General features: G+C 48.1%; 1 protein-coding gene across 1 annotated transcript; it reads right to left on the bottom strand.

Annotated features, from left to right (window-relative positions):
* Positions 1–195: 195 nt before the first annotated feature.
* On the bottom strand, positions 196–1,149 carry LOC135974648 (olfactory receptor 11A1-like). The gene has a single exon (XM_065563064.1). The coding sequence runs from the start codon at positions 1,147–1,149 to the stop codon at positions 196–198; it is 954 nt and encodes a 317-aa protein (XP_065419136.1).
* Positions 1,150–14,477: the final 13,328 nt, after the last annotated feature.

Below are 14,477 nucleotides of genomic sequence, written 5' to 3'. Positions count from 1 at the left end.
TGTGGCATCTTATAAAGGTCCTAAAAAGAATGGGGTCACAGGATTAAAGAACTCTCTGTCTCCACTTTCTCCCATGGTTGTGACTCTAAGAGCATGACACGAAACCCATGACCTTGGACTACAGCAGGCTTCGGTTCAGGCCCCAAACCAGCCTATGGTATGTCTATTTCATTTTAACCTAAGGAAACTGATCGGTTAGCATCGTCCAAACACAAACTTCCTGCTAGCTTTCCTCAGAGCTTCTTTGACCTCTTTGTTTCTCAGGCTATAGATGAGAGGATTGACCAGGGGAGTCAGGACGGTGTAGACGACAGAGAGAACTTTCTTGAAATCTCTCAGTGTGTTGGTTGTTGGGAACATATAGGCAATTAGTAGAGTTCCATAATAAATGGTCACCACAATGAGGTGGGAGGAGCAGGTGGAAAAGGCCTTTTGCCTCCCAGTGGTGGAAGGAATTCTTAGGATGGTCACAATGATGTAGATGTAGGACATCAAGGTAAGTAGGAATGGGACCACTAAGAAAATCAAGCATAGTGTTAAAGCCAACATTTCCATCATCTGAGGATCATTGCAGGAGAGATTTACTAGGGGGATAAGATCGCAAAAGAAATGGTCAATATCATTGGAGCCACAGAAAGTTAACTGGGATATCGACAATGTTATTATGCCACTACATAGGAAGCCACCTGTCCAAGAGCCACCTGCAAGCTGGAGATAAAACCTGCCACTCATACGGGTTGCATAGTGCATTGGATTGCATATCGCTAAATACCGATCATAAGACATCACTGATAAGAGAAGGCATTCTGTGGCAATCATAGAACCAAAGAAAAAATATTGTGTGAGACACCCACTAAATGAAATGGTTCTTTTCTCAGTCAGGAGACTGGCCAGCATACTGGGCAGGATGGTCGAGGTGTAGCAGGTCTCCAAGCAGGACAAGTTCCCCAGGAAGAAGTACATGGGGGTGTGAAGGTGATCATCAGTCACAACTAGCGCCATGATGAGGATGTTCCCGGCCATGGTTGCAATGTAGATCAAGAGAAACAGCAGGAAAAGAAGAAGGATTTGCAGATCAGGAAGAGTCCCAAATCCCAGAAAGATGAATTCTGTGATGGACGTTTGATTTCTCTGTTCTGGGTTCGTCATAGGTTGTGTCTATGGGAAAGAAATTCACTATGGGATATAAATGAAGAACATTCACTCAATAAAAGGTCAGCATTGTTTTCATTATCCCTGCAGCTGCTTAACAGAACAATAGCTGAGTAGAGAGTGGAGGCTAGGGAAGGGAAATGAGGAAAATGCCATCTCACTTGACCCCTGGAACACATTTGATATATGAGCAGAATGCAGGTTAACCAAAACGTTAATCTCTCTGGAAACCTGTGTAGTAACTGGAGAGATCACACCAAATACTCAAATACTATGGTGATGAGGCTCATCTACAACAGTACAGAAACACAGATAGATATTGGTTCCAATAGTCACAGCTTTCACTTCCTGGTGTATCAACGCAGAACAGTGTCCTTTGATAGGTTGCAGTTCCACTGCTGAAATGCGTCAGGATTTTTTATTTAAGGGGAAGCCACTTCACTGCTCCACTGGACCAGGGCAGCCACCTTCCCTGCCCCTTGCACCTCGGTGGTGCAGGGAGCCACCAGTATCCTATTGGTGAATGCTGGGAGCCCCTGCAGCCCCGCTATAACCTCTGCCCTAACCCTGACCCCAACCCCACCCCCTGCTGAACTTCCTGCAACTGTAAAAATTAAAATAGTTTAAAATGGGGGAAGGGGGAATTAATAAAATTCAACAGTAGTTGTGAAAACTACAAAAAAAAAATCCGGATTCTGCCAAGCGAATTTATTGCCAATGTCTCCTCTCTTAGCACTGAGCACAGCAGCAAATACCAGCTCAGTTTTTACCCACAACATCTCCTTAACCCTCTCAATGCCCCAGCGAGGTCTGTGCCAGAAAGAAAAGTAAAATCCTTTAAGTAGCACAGAGGGAAGCTTAAAGTGGAATAAAGGATACTCCAGTGTTTGACAAGCTCATCCTGGACTTGGGCGAGGTTAGTTCAATTCCCTCCCTAGCCACAAACTCCTTGTGTGACTTTCAGGCCAGATTATCAAAGCTCTGTAGGTACAAAAAATGCTCATTGGTGCCTGAGTATGTGCGGTACCTAACGCCCATCGATTACAATTCCCACGAGGAGTGTGTGTATGTGTCTTTAGGTGCTGAAAGACCTTTATAAATCTGTCCTTCTGGGGTGATGGGAGGATAGAGACATTAAAGACAGTAGGTGCCCAGATACTACACTGATAGGGGCCAGATAAGAAGCTAGGATAGCAGAGACCTCACTGGTCTTTCCTTTTTCCAAATTCTGTCATTTTGCTTTGGGTTGGGAGTTTGAGAGAGATAATTGCCCAGTTCCCCTTGGATTCCCATGAAATCAGTTATCTAGCAAAATTATATTGCTTCAAAAACCTTGAGCTTCAAGAAGCAGGGAGGAAAAGGCTGATTTACCTTTAAGGTGGGTCAATCACAAGCCAGAATCTCTGTTGTCACCTTCTCACTCACTGTTCAGAGACCAGGATCCAGGTTATTCAGTCCATCTTCGCTTCCCACCGCATCCATGTTCTTTCATTTACCCAATAAATAGAATGTCATAACCTAGAAAAGCTACTGAGACTTCGTTACCATGTCTGGTAACTTGCCCTGTGCATAATACACTCTGCTAAATGGGGAACGTCTTCTCTGATTCATTATATATCCTTCTGTGGCAAGGTGCAGTCTCCTGAGGCATCTCTGCTGTGGGGAATGTAACAGGCAAGGAAAAGTTTTGGCTGACTTTTAGAAAACTTCAGTAGAGTCAAACTTCTAATCTCAAAGGGAAAGTCCTGGAGAGGGAAGGAAATTCTAATCCTAAAACAAATCTCTATTTTTATTGGGTGAATGCTATGGTGACTGTCAAGAAAACTCATTAATTATAGATTTTACATCTGAGATATTCAGAGCTGCCTGAGCGATTTTGAGTTCCCAGCTAATTCCCTGAGGCAGTTTTGGAAATCTTAAGCTTACTCGATCAGTTCAGGTAACATTTTAAAAATCATCTCAGTGATTTAGGAGCCTAAATCCCATTTTCAAAAGTTTGCTAGTTTCTAAGGCTTAGCAGCCTAGATCTTCACTGAAGGTCAACACGTCTTAGGCTCCTAAATCACTTTTGATGTTCGCTTAAGTGTTTTTGAAATGTTACCGGATTGTTACTCAGATAAAATGCAGAGACAACAACATGCTTCACTCATTTAGGCTGGGATTTAGAAAGGCATAATGTACACAATAAACATCCAACTCCCATCACATTGCTATGAGAGTTTGGCACCTAACTCCCTTAGGCTTCTTGGAAAAGCCCAGACCATGGAAGCATGGAAGTTAGAGACCTGAGATTATAAAGTGCAAATAGTTTCTTCCCAAATCCCTGACAAGTTTCACGATCATGAGGATCTTCAGTGCCACAGCAATTATATACATTAGATCAGGGGTCGGCAACCTTTCAGAAGTGGTGTGCCAAGTCTTCATTTATTCACTCTAATTTAAGGTTTCGCGTGCCAGTAATATATTTTAATGTTTTTAGAAGGTCTCTTTCTATAAGTCTATATTATATAACTAAACTATTGTATGTAAAGTAAACAAGGTTTTTAAAATGTTTAAGAAGCATGATTTAAAATTAAATTAAAATGCTGATCTTACGCCACCAGCTTGCTCAGGTCACTGCCAGCCTGGGATTCTGTTCACCTAGGCTGGCAGAGGGCTGAACAGGGCCTGCAGCCGGGACCCCAGACCTGGGGAGGGGGTGTTTCAGGGGTCAGGGCAGAGGGCTGGTGTGTGTGTGTGTGGGGGGGGTTCAGAGATCAGGGCAGAGGACAGGGGTGTGTGGGGGTGCAGGGCAGAAGGCTGGGTGTATGTTGGGGTGTGGGGGGTTCAGGGCAGAGGGCTGGGGGGTGTGAGGGGTGCAGGGCAGAAGGCTGGGTGTGTGTTGGGGTGGGGGGGTTCAGGGGAGAGGGCTGGGAGGTTTGGGGGTGCAGGGCAGATGGCTGGGTGTGTGTTGGGGTGTGGGGGGTTCAGGACAGAAGGCTGGGGATATGGGGGTACAGGGCAGAAGGCTGAGTGTGTGTGTGGGGGGGTTCAGGGCAGAGAGATGGGGCTGTGGGGGTGCCGGGCAGAGGGATGGGTGTGTGTTGGGGTGGGGGTGGGGGTTCAGGGCATAGGGGTGGGGTGCTCGGCTCGTGGAGTGGCTCAGGGCAGGGGGCTGGAAGGGATATGCCCTGTTCCATCCTCTTCCCCCAGGCTCCATCCCTACCTCTCTCTGCATCCTCTATGGAGCTGTGTGCATGCTGCTGCTCTTCCCCCTCCCCCTTGCTAGGGCCATCAGCTGATTGGTGTAGGGAAGGAGAGGACGAGGGGCCAGAAAGCACAGCTGGGAGAAGAAGAGGGGGAGTGAGGAAGCTTGGCTGCCGCAGAACCAAGCTTCTGCCTCCTGCCCCCGCAGGGGAGAGCGGTGGGAGGGTGGCTGAGTGGGGTTGGGGGCTGGGACTGCAGCAGGGAGCTGCGTGCCACTTAAAATTGGCTCGCATGCCATGATTGGCACGTGTGCCGTAGGTTGCCAACCCCTGTATTAGATAATCTTCTATCAGAACTATAGGCCTCTATTGGTCTGTTAGAGAGTTTGATAAGCAACAGAACAGTACTGATTCCATCCCGTAAAGGACAGTGTTATACATTCACACTAGCCAATTCCTGCTCTGATTGGGTACAGTGAATATAATCATTTCAGTTGTATGTATTTCAATATATTCTGCAACTTCACTCCAAAACTGTCCTTATTCACCATGAAGCTTGACATACTGTTACTTCTTTCCCTGAAGGAAATGATTGTTCGAGCCTTTATGGAAGAATACAAATATACACTTATTTCTGAATGTAAAACAAACTAGAAAATTATTATTCCCAGCCCTCTTCTAGGATAGACCTGGATCTTCACACACCATGGCTTACATTTTTATTTCCAAGTTTATTGACTCTTAATCACTCTACTTATTAAGTAGCCCTGCCATGAGTGCAGAGGCCTTGATTAGATGACCTATTGAGGTCGCTTCCAGTCCTATACTTCTATGATTCTACGAATGCAAAGGACAGTTAACTTGAGTTTGTTCAATGCCATGAATATACTGATGTGTTTTCTTAGGGACTCACACTAGCTCTCCACCGAAATTTTGCAGCAATATAACTATTTTGTTAGTGGTGTGTTTTTGTTATGGAAATAGTTCTACAGGTAGGGTACAACCTCTAGTGCGGACGCAGTTTACCAACATAAAGGTGCCTTGTACTGGTATAGCTTATTCCACTTTCCCTAGGGGGATGCACTACACTAATATATCAGTATAATTGTGTCTAGTCAGTGTAGATGAGTGGCCCCCTCAGGGCATTCCCTGGAGGCCTTAGAGCAGCCCAGAATGCAGCCCCTCACCTCAGTTTTCCATCTTCATTCCCCAAATAAACTCATCACCATTTTTTTCCAGTCCAGTCACAACAGTCCCTATTTAGGTTACATTTCTTAACTTAAAGTTCAAAACTAAACCCAGAAGTCTTCCCTCCAGCTGCATACAGCCAAACTCCCCCTGTCTGGTCTGAGTCTTTCCTTGCTGCCTTAGCAGGCTACTCCCAGCTCTTCCTAACTGGAGCAATTCCCCCAGGGTTTTCCCTCACCCACTTTCTGAAGTTTCACTTAAGCCTCCTGAGCTTTGCTCTTAGCCCTTGTCTACACTACAAATTTAAGCTGACTTAAGTTACGTTGACATATAGCCACCGCTATAATTAAACCACTGTTGCATGTCCACACTATGCTCCTACTATCGGCAGAGCGGCATCCACACTAGCAGCTCTTGCATAGACACAGAGAGCAGTGCAGCATGAGTAGCTATCCCACTGTGGAACTGGCCGCAGGGTGCTTTGGGAAGGTTTTGCAATGCCTCATGGGGGCAGGTGCAGCGTCACATGATGCAGGTTTCTCGTTCCATGGGCATCCTATTAGATTACCAGCCGCTTTTCAACTGCTCTGATAACCTGCACCCCAGCCATCTCTGTCAGAAAGCAGGATCCTACACTGCTATTCAGTATTGTGCTGTGCATTGTGAACACAAGTCTATAAGAGGGGCTCAGCGAGGGGGCTATTCAGCTGAGGGATGCCTGGAAGGAGCATTTTAACACTGAGCCACAGTGATGTGTGTGGCTGTAGTGTGCTGAGCCTGGCAGTGTTTGTTTGCACCTGCTATGAACCTTGAAATGATTGAAGTGTGTGCCCCAAAAGTAACACCTTTTAAATCACTTTTTAAAAGTAGCACTCGGTAATCTGAGTGCTGAGCTGAGCACTAACACAAGAAGCCCACAGAAGTGTGTGTGTGGGAGGGAAGATTGTGTGTGTATGAGTGAGAGAGAGAAAGAGACCAAGTGTGAGTTGGTGAAGTGTGTGTGTTGGGGGAGGGGAGGGTATGTGTGTGTGTGAGTGAGAGAGAGAGAGAGACAGAATGTGAGTTGGGGAAGTGTGTGTGTTGGGGCAGAGTGAGTGTGTCACATGCTGTCTCTTTAAGCATAGCACTCACCAGCCTGAACACTTGCTCAGACAGCAGCCAGAAACAACCAATCCAGGTGCCCCCCGGTCCCCACATCCCAGCTCAGCGGAGACCAGTACCCCACTGGGGGAGGGGAACACCCCGACATCAGCCCCCGCCTCCCTCCCTAGCTCTGCAGTGCACATATTTCCCTCCCCCACCCCCCACAGCAGCCCACCCTATCTGCCTGCCGCTGTGGCCCTAGTGCCAGCAAGAGCAGGATTCTATGATTCCCTCCCAGTTCTCCCACAGGAGTTGAAAATGGTGAGCAGAGCGGTCAGAATGGGCATTGTGGGATACCTCTGGAGGCCAGTTTCAGTGATGTAACTACACCTCTACACCTCTCCCTGAGGTGGTTTTCGTTATTCGGCAAAGCAGAAGAGTTGTGTCGGCGGTATTGCCGTGTGTACACCACCACTGTTTTGTCGATAAAAAGCTGCCTTTTGTCTACAAATCTCCGTAGTGTAGAAAAGGCCTTACTCTAGCCCAGTGGCTCTCATCCTTTCTAGACTACTATACCCCTTTCACGAGTCTGATTGGTCTTGCATATCCCAAATTTCACGTCACTTAGGGTATGTCTACACTACGAGAGTAGTTCAATTGTACTTAAATTGAATATGTGGAATCAAACGTGTGTATCCACACTAAGGACGGTAATTCGACTTTGTGAGTCCACACTAACGGGGCAAGCGTCGACATTGGAAGTGGTGCACTGTGGGCAGCTATCCCACAGTTCCCGCAGTCCCCACTGCCCACTGGAATTCTGGGTCGAGTCCTCAATGTCTGCTGGGGAAAAAAATGTGTCGAGAGTGGTTTTGGGTAACTGTTGTCATTCAACCGTCACTCCCGCCCTCCCTCCCTGAAAGCGCCGGTGGGCAATCAGTTCGCGGACTTTTCTGGTGAGTGACAGCGCGGACGCCACAGCACTGTGAGCATGGAGCCCGCTGCGACCATCGCTGCAGTTATGGCCGTTGTCAACACCTCGCACCTTATCATCCACCTTTTCCAGAGGCAGATGCTGAGAAATTGGGCGAGGGGGCTACTGCAGCACGGTGAGGACATGAAGTCTGAGAGTGGCACAGACCTCTCACAAAGCACGGGACCCCGCGCCGTGGACATCATGGTGGCACTGGGTCATGTTGATGCCGTGGAACGGTGATTCTGGGCATGTGAAACAAGCACGGACTGGTGGGACCGCATAGTGCTGCAGGTCTGGGATGAATCACAGTGGCTGCAAAACTTTCGTATGTGGAAGGGAACTTTTCTGGAACTTTATGAGTTGCTGTCCCCTGCCCTGAAGCGCAATGACACCCGGATGCGAGCAGCCTTGACTGTCCAGAAGCAAGTGGCCATAGCCCTCGGGAAGCTTGGAACGCCAGACAGCTACTGGTCAGTCGCAAATCACTTTGGCGTCAGCAAATCTACCGTGGGGGTTGCTGTGATGCAAGTAGCCAATGCAATCGTTGAGCTACATGATACATACTGCTGTCAAAGGTTGTGGCCCTTGGAAACATCCAGGTCATCATAGATGGCTTCGCAGCGATGGGATTCCCAAACTGCGGTGGGGCTATCGATGGAACTCACATTCCTATCCTGGGACCGGACCACCAGGCCAGCCAGTACATTAACTGAAAGGGCTACTTTTCAATGATGCTGCAAGCACTGGTGGACCATAGGGGATGTTTTACAAACATCAACGTAGATGGCCGGGCAAGGTTCATGATGCTCATGTTTTCAGGAACTCTGGTCTGTTTAGACGGCTGCAGGAAGGTATTTACTTCCCGGACCAGAAAATAACTCTTGGGGATGTGGAGATGCCTATAGTGATCCTCGGGGACCCAGCCTACCCGCTAATGCCATGGCTCATGAAGCCCTATATAGGCGCCCTGGACAGTGAAAAAGAACTCTTCAACTACCGGCTGAGCAACTGCAGAATGGTGGTGGAGTGTGCTTTTGGCCGTCTCAAGGGGAGATGGAGAAGCTTACTGACTCGCTCTGATCTCAGTGAAACCAATATCCCCATTGTTATTGCAGCTTGCTGTGTGCTCCACAATCTCTGTGAGAGCAAGGGGGAGACCTTTATGGCGGGGTGGGAGGTTGAGGCAAATAGCCTGGCTGCTGATTACGCCCAGCCAGACAGCCGTGCGATTAGAAGAGCCCAGTGGGACGCGCTGTGCATCCGGGAGGCTTTGAAAGCTAGGTTCCACAGTGAGCAGGGTAACCTGTGACTATTAAGTTTGTTTAAAGAGAAGCTGAACCTGCCCCATTTCTTTACCCACTTACTGTTGACTATCCTCTCCAGCTACATACCCCATTAACCCCGTCCCCCCTTCCAACACATGTTTAAAAATAAAATAAATGGAACTTTGTTAATGAACACCGTTTTCTTTATTACGGATTTCGCGGTAAAGTGTTGAAACTGGGACGCAGACTGTGGTGGGGAGCGGGCGTAGTGATGGAAAGAACGCTTCTAAACTTGAGGAATGACAGGCTCCTGCTCCTAGAGAGGCTCGCAGTGGTGGACTGGTTGTTTCAGTGGAGCCTGCCACCCCTCCTTTTCGGGACTGTGTGTGGGGGCTATGTGACTTTGTGGCGGGGGAGGACGGTTACAGATCCCCTGCTGCGTGGCTCTGTGATCCAGGATAAGGACCGCAGCATAAGATCTCTATCCGCCCTCCCCAGCCACAAAGTCACATGCCACCCCCCAAAGAACATGAAAACCACCTCCCAGACTGAACAAGGTGCCTAGTGACTGCAATGTGTGTGTGACCTTCTCCTGAACCTGCCCCCGTGTCTGTACCCTGGTAAAGGTGATTGTCCTCTCCAATTACCAGCCCCCTTCCCCCCCTTCAAACACACTCTCCCCTAAAAGATCATGATGGAAACAGTAATTAACAGAAACATATCTTTTATTAGCAACTACACAGTTAGGGGATGAAACTGGGATGGGGGCTTGGGTGAGGTAGGAAGGAAAGGACTTATCAAATTTTTGGGAATGAGAGCCTTCTGGTACTTGAGCAGTCTGCAGGGGTGAAGTGACAGTTTTCACGACCCCTGCCGCCCCTCCTTCTTGGGACTTTGGGTGAGGGTGGTACGGGAGTTTGTGGCGGGGGAGGGCGGTTAGAGATAGACTGCAGCAGGGCTCTGTCCTTCTGCCTCCGGTCCTGCAGAACATTCACAAGGCGCCGGAGCGTGTCCGTTTGCTCCCTCATTAGTCCAAGCAGCGTTTGAGTCACCTGCTGGTCTTCCTGCCGCCACCTCTCCTCCCGTTCGCTGTGTGCTCACTGATATTGTGACATGTTCTCCCTCCACTGGGTCTGCTGGGCCGCATCGGCTCGGGAGCAGCCCATAAGTTCTGAGAACATGTCGTCCTGTGTCCTTTTCTTTCTCCGCCTAATCTGCGCCAGCCTCTGCGAGTGGGATGCCAGGGTAGGTCGGGAGACAGTTGCAGCTGTAGGATGGGAAAAAGGGAGTGAATTCCTCACAAAGATAATTTTTTGTGAACAATGAACATAGTCTTTCTCTGTGAACAAGACCATGCACAACACCTATCACATGCGCACTCAGGACAAGGTCGAATTTTCGGCCTTCGCATTCAGTGCCTGGGGTCTTGCAGTGGAGATCAGACAAGCGGGGCAGGACAGCGGAATTCAGGTAGAAGGCTGACATGGCAAGCCGTAGACTTTTGGCTGCTTAAAACTTAAATTAGAGCAATGCCCTCCTTTCACGTTCAAAGCAATGCTCCTAGCGTTGGCCAGTTCCTGCTGCCGGCAATCCGGCAAGCATGAACTCTGCCCCTGTCCCACCCCCTTGTGGCTTTCCCGGGGAAAGATCCCTGTATGCTGCCCCTCTCCTGCCTCCGCCGCGTGGCGGTAAACTGCTGGTGACAGTTCTGTAAAGGAGCAGGCAAGCAGTCCCAATAGTAACATTCCCCTAATTCTAAGCAGGTCACCATGAGCGACATCACTCTGCTGAGAATTTCTGAGACCGAGAAAGAACGCATGCTGCGTGAAAGCCAGCAAAAACCAGGGCCATATGCCGCCATGCTCTGTAAGTCAATGATCCCAGAGTACTTGATGATAGCCTGATGAGGAAAAGTTTCCTACCATGGAGGACACAATAAGGCCGCTCTCCCCAGGAACCTCATGCAAAGGCTTTCCAATTACCTCCAGGAGAGCTTCGTGGAGATGTCCCATGAGGATTTCAGCTCTATCCCCGGATATATAGACCTTCTTTTCCAGTAGCTGAACTGGCAAGGACTAAAAAGTAGAGCGCCTAGGGCAAACTAATCATGAAAAACCCATTGTTAATATTCCTGTTCCATTCAAAATAAATGTTTACATGTTTAAAACACTTACCGACTGATCCTTCCCCTGATTCAGGGTCTGGGTTAACGCCTGGGGACGGTTGGTAGGGGATCTCTGTGAGGGTGATGAAGAGATCCTGGCTGTCTGGGAAATCAGTGTTGTAAGCGCTGTCGACTGCCTCGTCCTCCTCCTAACCTTCCTCATCTTCCCCGTCCGCTAACATCTCCGAGGAAGCGGCTGTCGACAATATCCCATCCTCAGAGTCCGCGGTCAGTGGTGGGGTAGTGGTGGCGGCCGCACCTAGAATGGAATGCAGTGCCTCGTAGAAACGGCATGTCTGGGGCTGGGATCCGGAGCGTCCGTTTGACTCTTTGGTCTTCTGGTACGCTTGTCTCAGCTCCTTGATTTTCACGCGGCACTGCGTTGCATCCCGGCTGTATCCTCTCTCTGTCATGGCTTTTGAGATCTTCTCATAGATCTTTGCATTCCGTCTTTTCCATCGCAGCTCTGAAAGCACGGACTCATCGCCACACACAGCAATCAGATCCAAGACTTCCCGATCAGTCCATGCTGGGGCCCTCTTTCTATTCTGAGATTGCATGGTCACCTCTGCTGGAGAGCTCTGCATCGTTGCCAGTGCTGATGAGCTTGCCACGATGTCCAAACAGGAAATGAGATTCAAACTGCCCAGACAGGAAAAGGAATTCAAATTTTCCTGGGGCTTTTCCTGTGTGGCTGGTCAGAGCATCCGAGCTCGGACTGCTGTCCAGAGCGTCAACAGAGTGGTGCACTGTGGGATAGCTTCTGGAGCTATTAGCGTCGATTTCCATCCACACCTACCCTAATTTGACATGGCCATGTCGAATTTAGCGCTACTCCCCTCGTTGGGGAGGGGTACAGAAATCGAATTTAAGAGACCTCTATGTCGAACTAAATAGCTTCCTTGTGTGGACGGGTGCAGGTTTAATTCGATTTAACGCTGCTAAATTCGACATAACCTCCTAGTGTAGACCAGGCCTTAAAAACTACTTGCATACAAAATCAGACATAAAAAAACTAGCATGTCACAGCGCTCTAGTACTGAGAAATTGCTTCCTTTCTCATTTTGTTTGTATGAAATTTTAGTTTGTACTGACTCCGCTAGTGCTTTTTATGTAGCCTGCTGTAAAACTAGGCAAATATCAAAATGAGTTGATTTACCCCCTGGAAGACCTCTGTGTACCCAGGGATACACATACCCTGGTTGAGAGCCACTGCTTTTGCCCCCTTCTGCCCTTTATTGAACATTGCCTGATTCCCCTCAGCTGGGCTCCTTCTCTAATCAGGGCTGGCTTGGCCCCAGGCTCTCCAGCCCAAGGGCACGCCACCCTGTCACAGGCAGGGATAGGCCAGTACAGTTAAAGTGGTGCAACGTCTATGTGTAGCCAAGCCTTGTTACATTTATTCCTCACACTGATTATGAAATGGGTAGATAATAGGAGGTATGATAGCAAAGAGACAGAAAGAGAAGACTTAGTTTAGTTCTTTTATTGCATGATGCTTTTGGTAATAGATACACAGTTATTGGGGTCACCAAGAAAACAGTAAAACATTAGAAGGAACTGGTGGGAAACATCACCTGAGAGTTGAAGAAATTCTCAGGACATTGGTTTGGCTATAAATGTACAGGCTGTGTTTTCCCATAAGAGGCTGATGTTAGACACCCAGATCTTATGGACAGTGAATGGGAGTGGGGCACCTAAAATCTTAAGGTCCCATTGTCAATTACAACTGGACATGGCAGAGCAGACAGTGCACTGGATTAGGACTCTAGATAGTTGGTTTCTTTGCCTGTCTCTGCCACTAGCCCACTGAGTGATTCTGGGCAGGTAACTTCACCTATTTTTGCCATCTTTTCCCAGCTATAACATGAGGATAAGGATGTGGAGCTAAGGCTAGAGTCACAAGGGCTTCCCTTTAGACTTCTGAATCCCAGAATCCAGCCTCCTGGAATTCACAAAGCCCTGCTGAGCTGCCGGCAAACCCTATAGGCACCTAAGTGTTTGCAGTAAAAGGGCCGTAGGCCCCTATGCTCCTGTCTCTGGACATGCTCCCTGCAGCCCCACACCAGGCACCTGGACGGTGAAGCCCCAGAGCGATGTACAGACCTGGGGATGATAGACGTTCCCCTGCCTGACTTGGCTGCAGGGCCCAATCTGTCAGGCGAGGTGACCAGATGCTTTTGAAAATCCCACTGAGCACCCAAGTATCCTGAAAAACTGGCCCTAAATCATTGCTGAAAATGGGCAAATAATAGGTATGGACTAGTGTCCTGTGTTCTGTGGCATGGGTTAGAGGGTTTCCTATTGCTTTTCTGTTCCTTTGGAAAGAAACCTGGGGATGAAATACACTAAGAAACAAAAGTTAATTATACAATTTCCTAACACTGGAGTTCCATAGTGATTTTGTAACTCAATATTCTGTATATATATATATATGTGTGTGTGTGTTTGTGTGTAAGTCTCTCACCATACAATGAATGGGTGCTTAGCATTCCAGCTGAGTCCATTTTGCCTGCACCCTCTCATTGAGCACAATCTTCCCTCATTGTCTGAACTTAGAGCAGCCACAAGTTCAAATCACCCAACAGCCTAGTAGTACTCACCTGTAGGCAGGGCCGGCGCAACCCATTAGGCGACCTAGGTGGTTGCCCAGGGCACTAACATGTGGGGGGCGGTGACTGTGGCGGCTGGATGTTCAGCCGCCCCAGTCATCGTCGGTATTTCGGGGGCGGAAACTTCCGCCGCCTAGGGCGGCAAAAAAGCTGGCAGCGCTCCTGCCTGTAGGATCTCACATAGACGTCTAAAAACCTGTGACCCCATTCTTTTTAGGATCTGTCTGTCTCCACTTTCTCCCAAAGCATGACACAAAGCCCAAGGAAGCTAATGGAAACACGACCTTCAACTAAAGTAGGCTTAAGCTCATGCACCAAAAGTCTCTATTATATTTATTTTATTTTAACCTAAGGAATCTGATCAGTTAGCATTATCGAAACATAGATTTCCTGCAAGCTTTCCTCAGGGCCTCCTTAACCTCTTTGTTTCTCAGGCTGTAGATAAGGGGATTCGAATACTATACTGATGGGGCTGAGATACAACAGTACATAAACACAGATAGATATTGGTTCAAATAGTCACACATTTCACTTCTGGTGTATCAAAGCAGAACAATGTCCTCTTATAGATTGGACTTCCACTGGTGGAATGGATCAGGATTTTATATTTTAGAGGAAGCCGCAACAAAGAGGCAAACTAAGCAACTAGGGCTGGTATTTGCAGTGGCTGGGCAGCCAAGTCCAAGTAAATTTACACTGTAAATGGGCCGTCTAACTATTAAAGCCGTTTGAAAATTTTTATCATCAGACAAATACCTGTCCTTCCCTAGAACAATATTTCATTGAACTACAATTGGATACTATACATATAGAGACATAATCTGAATTAAAAATAAAGAAAAACAAAAAAAG

This window comes from Chrysemys picta, chromosome 12 (genome assembly GCF_011386835.1).
Source record: "Chrysemys picta bellii isolate R12L10 chromosome 12, ASM1138683v2, whole genome shotgun sequence".
Classification (NCBI taxonomy): domain Eukaryota; kingdom Metazoa; phylum Chordata; order Testudines; family Emydidae; genus Chrysemys; species Chrysemys picta.
The sequence above is the reverse complement of the archived record's forward strand: the minus strand, read 5'-3'. Positions and strand labels throughout refer to the sequence as shown.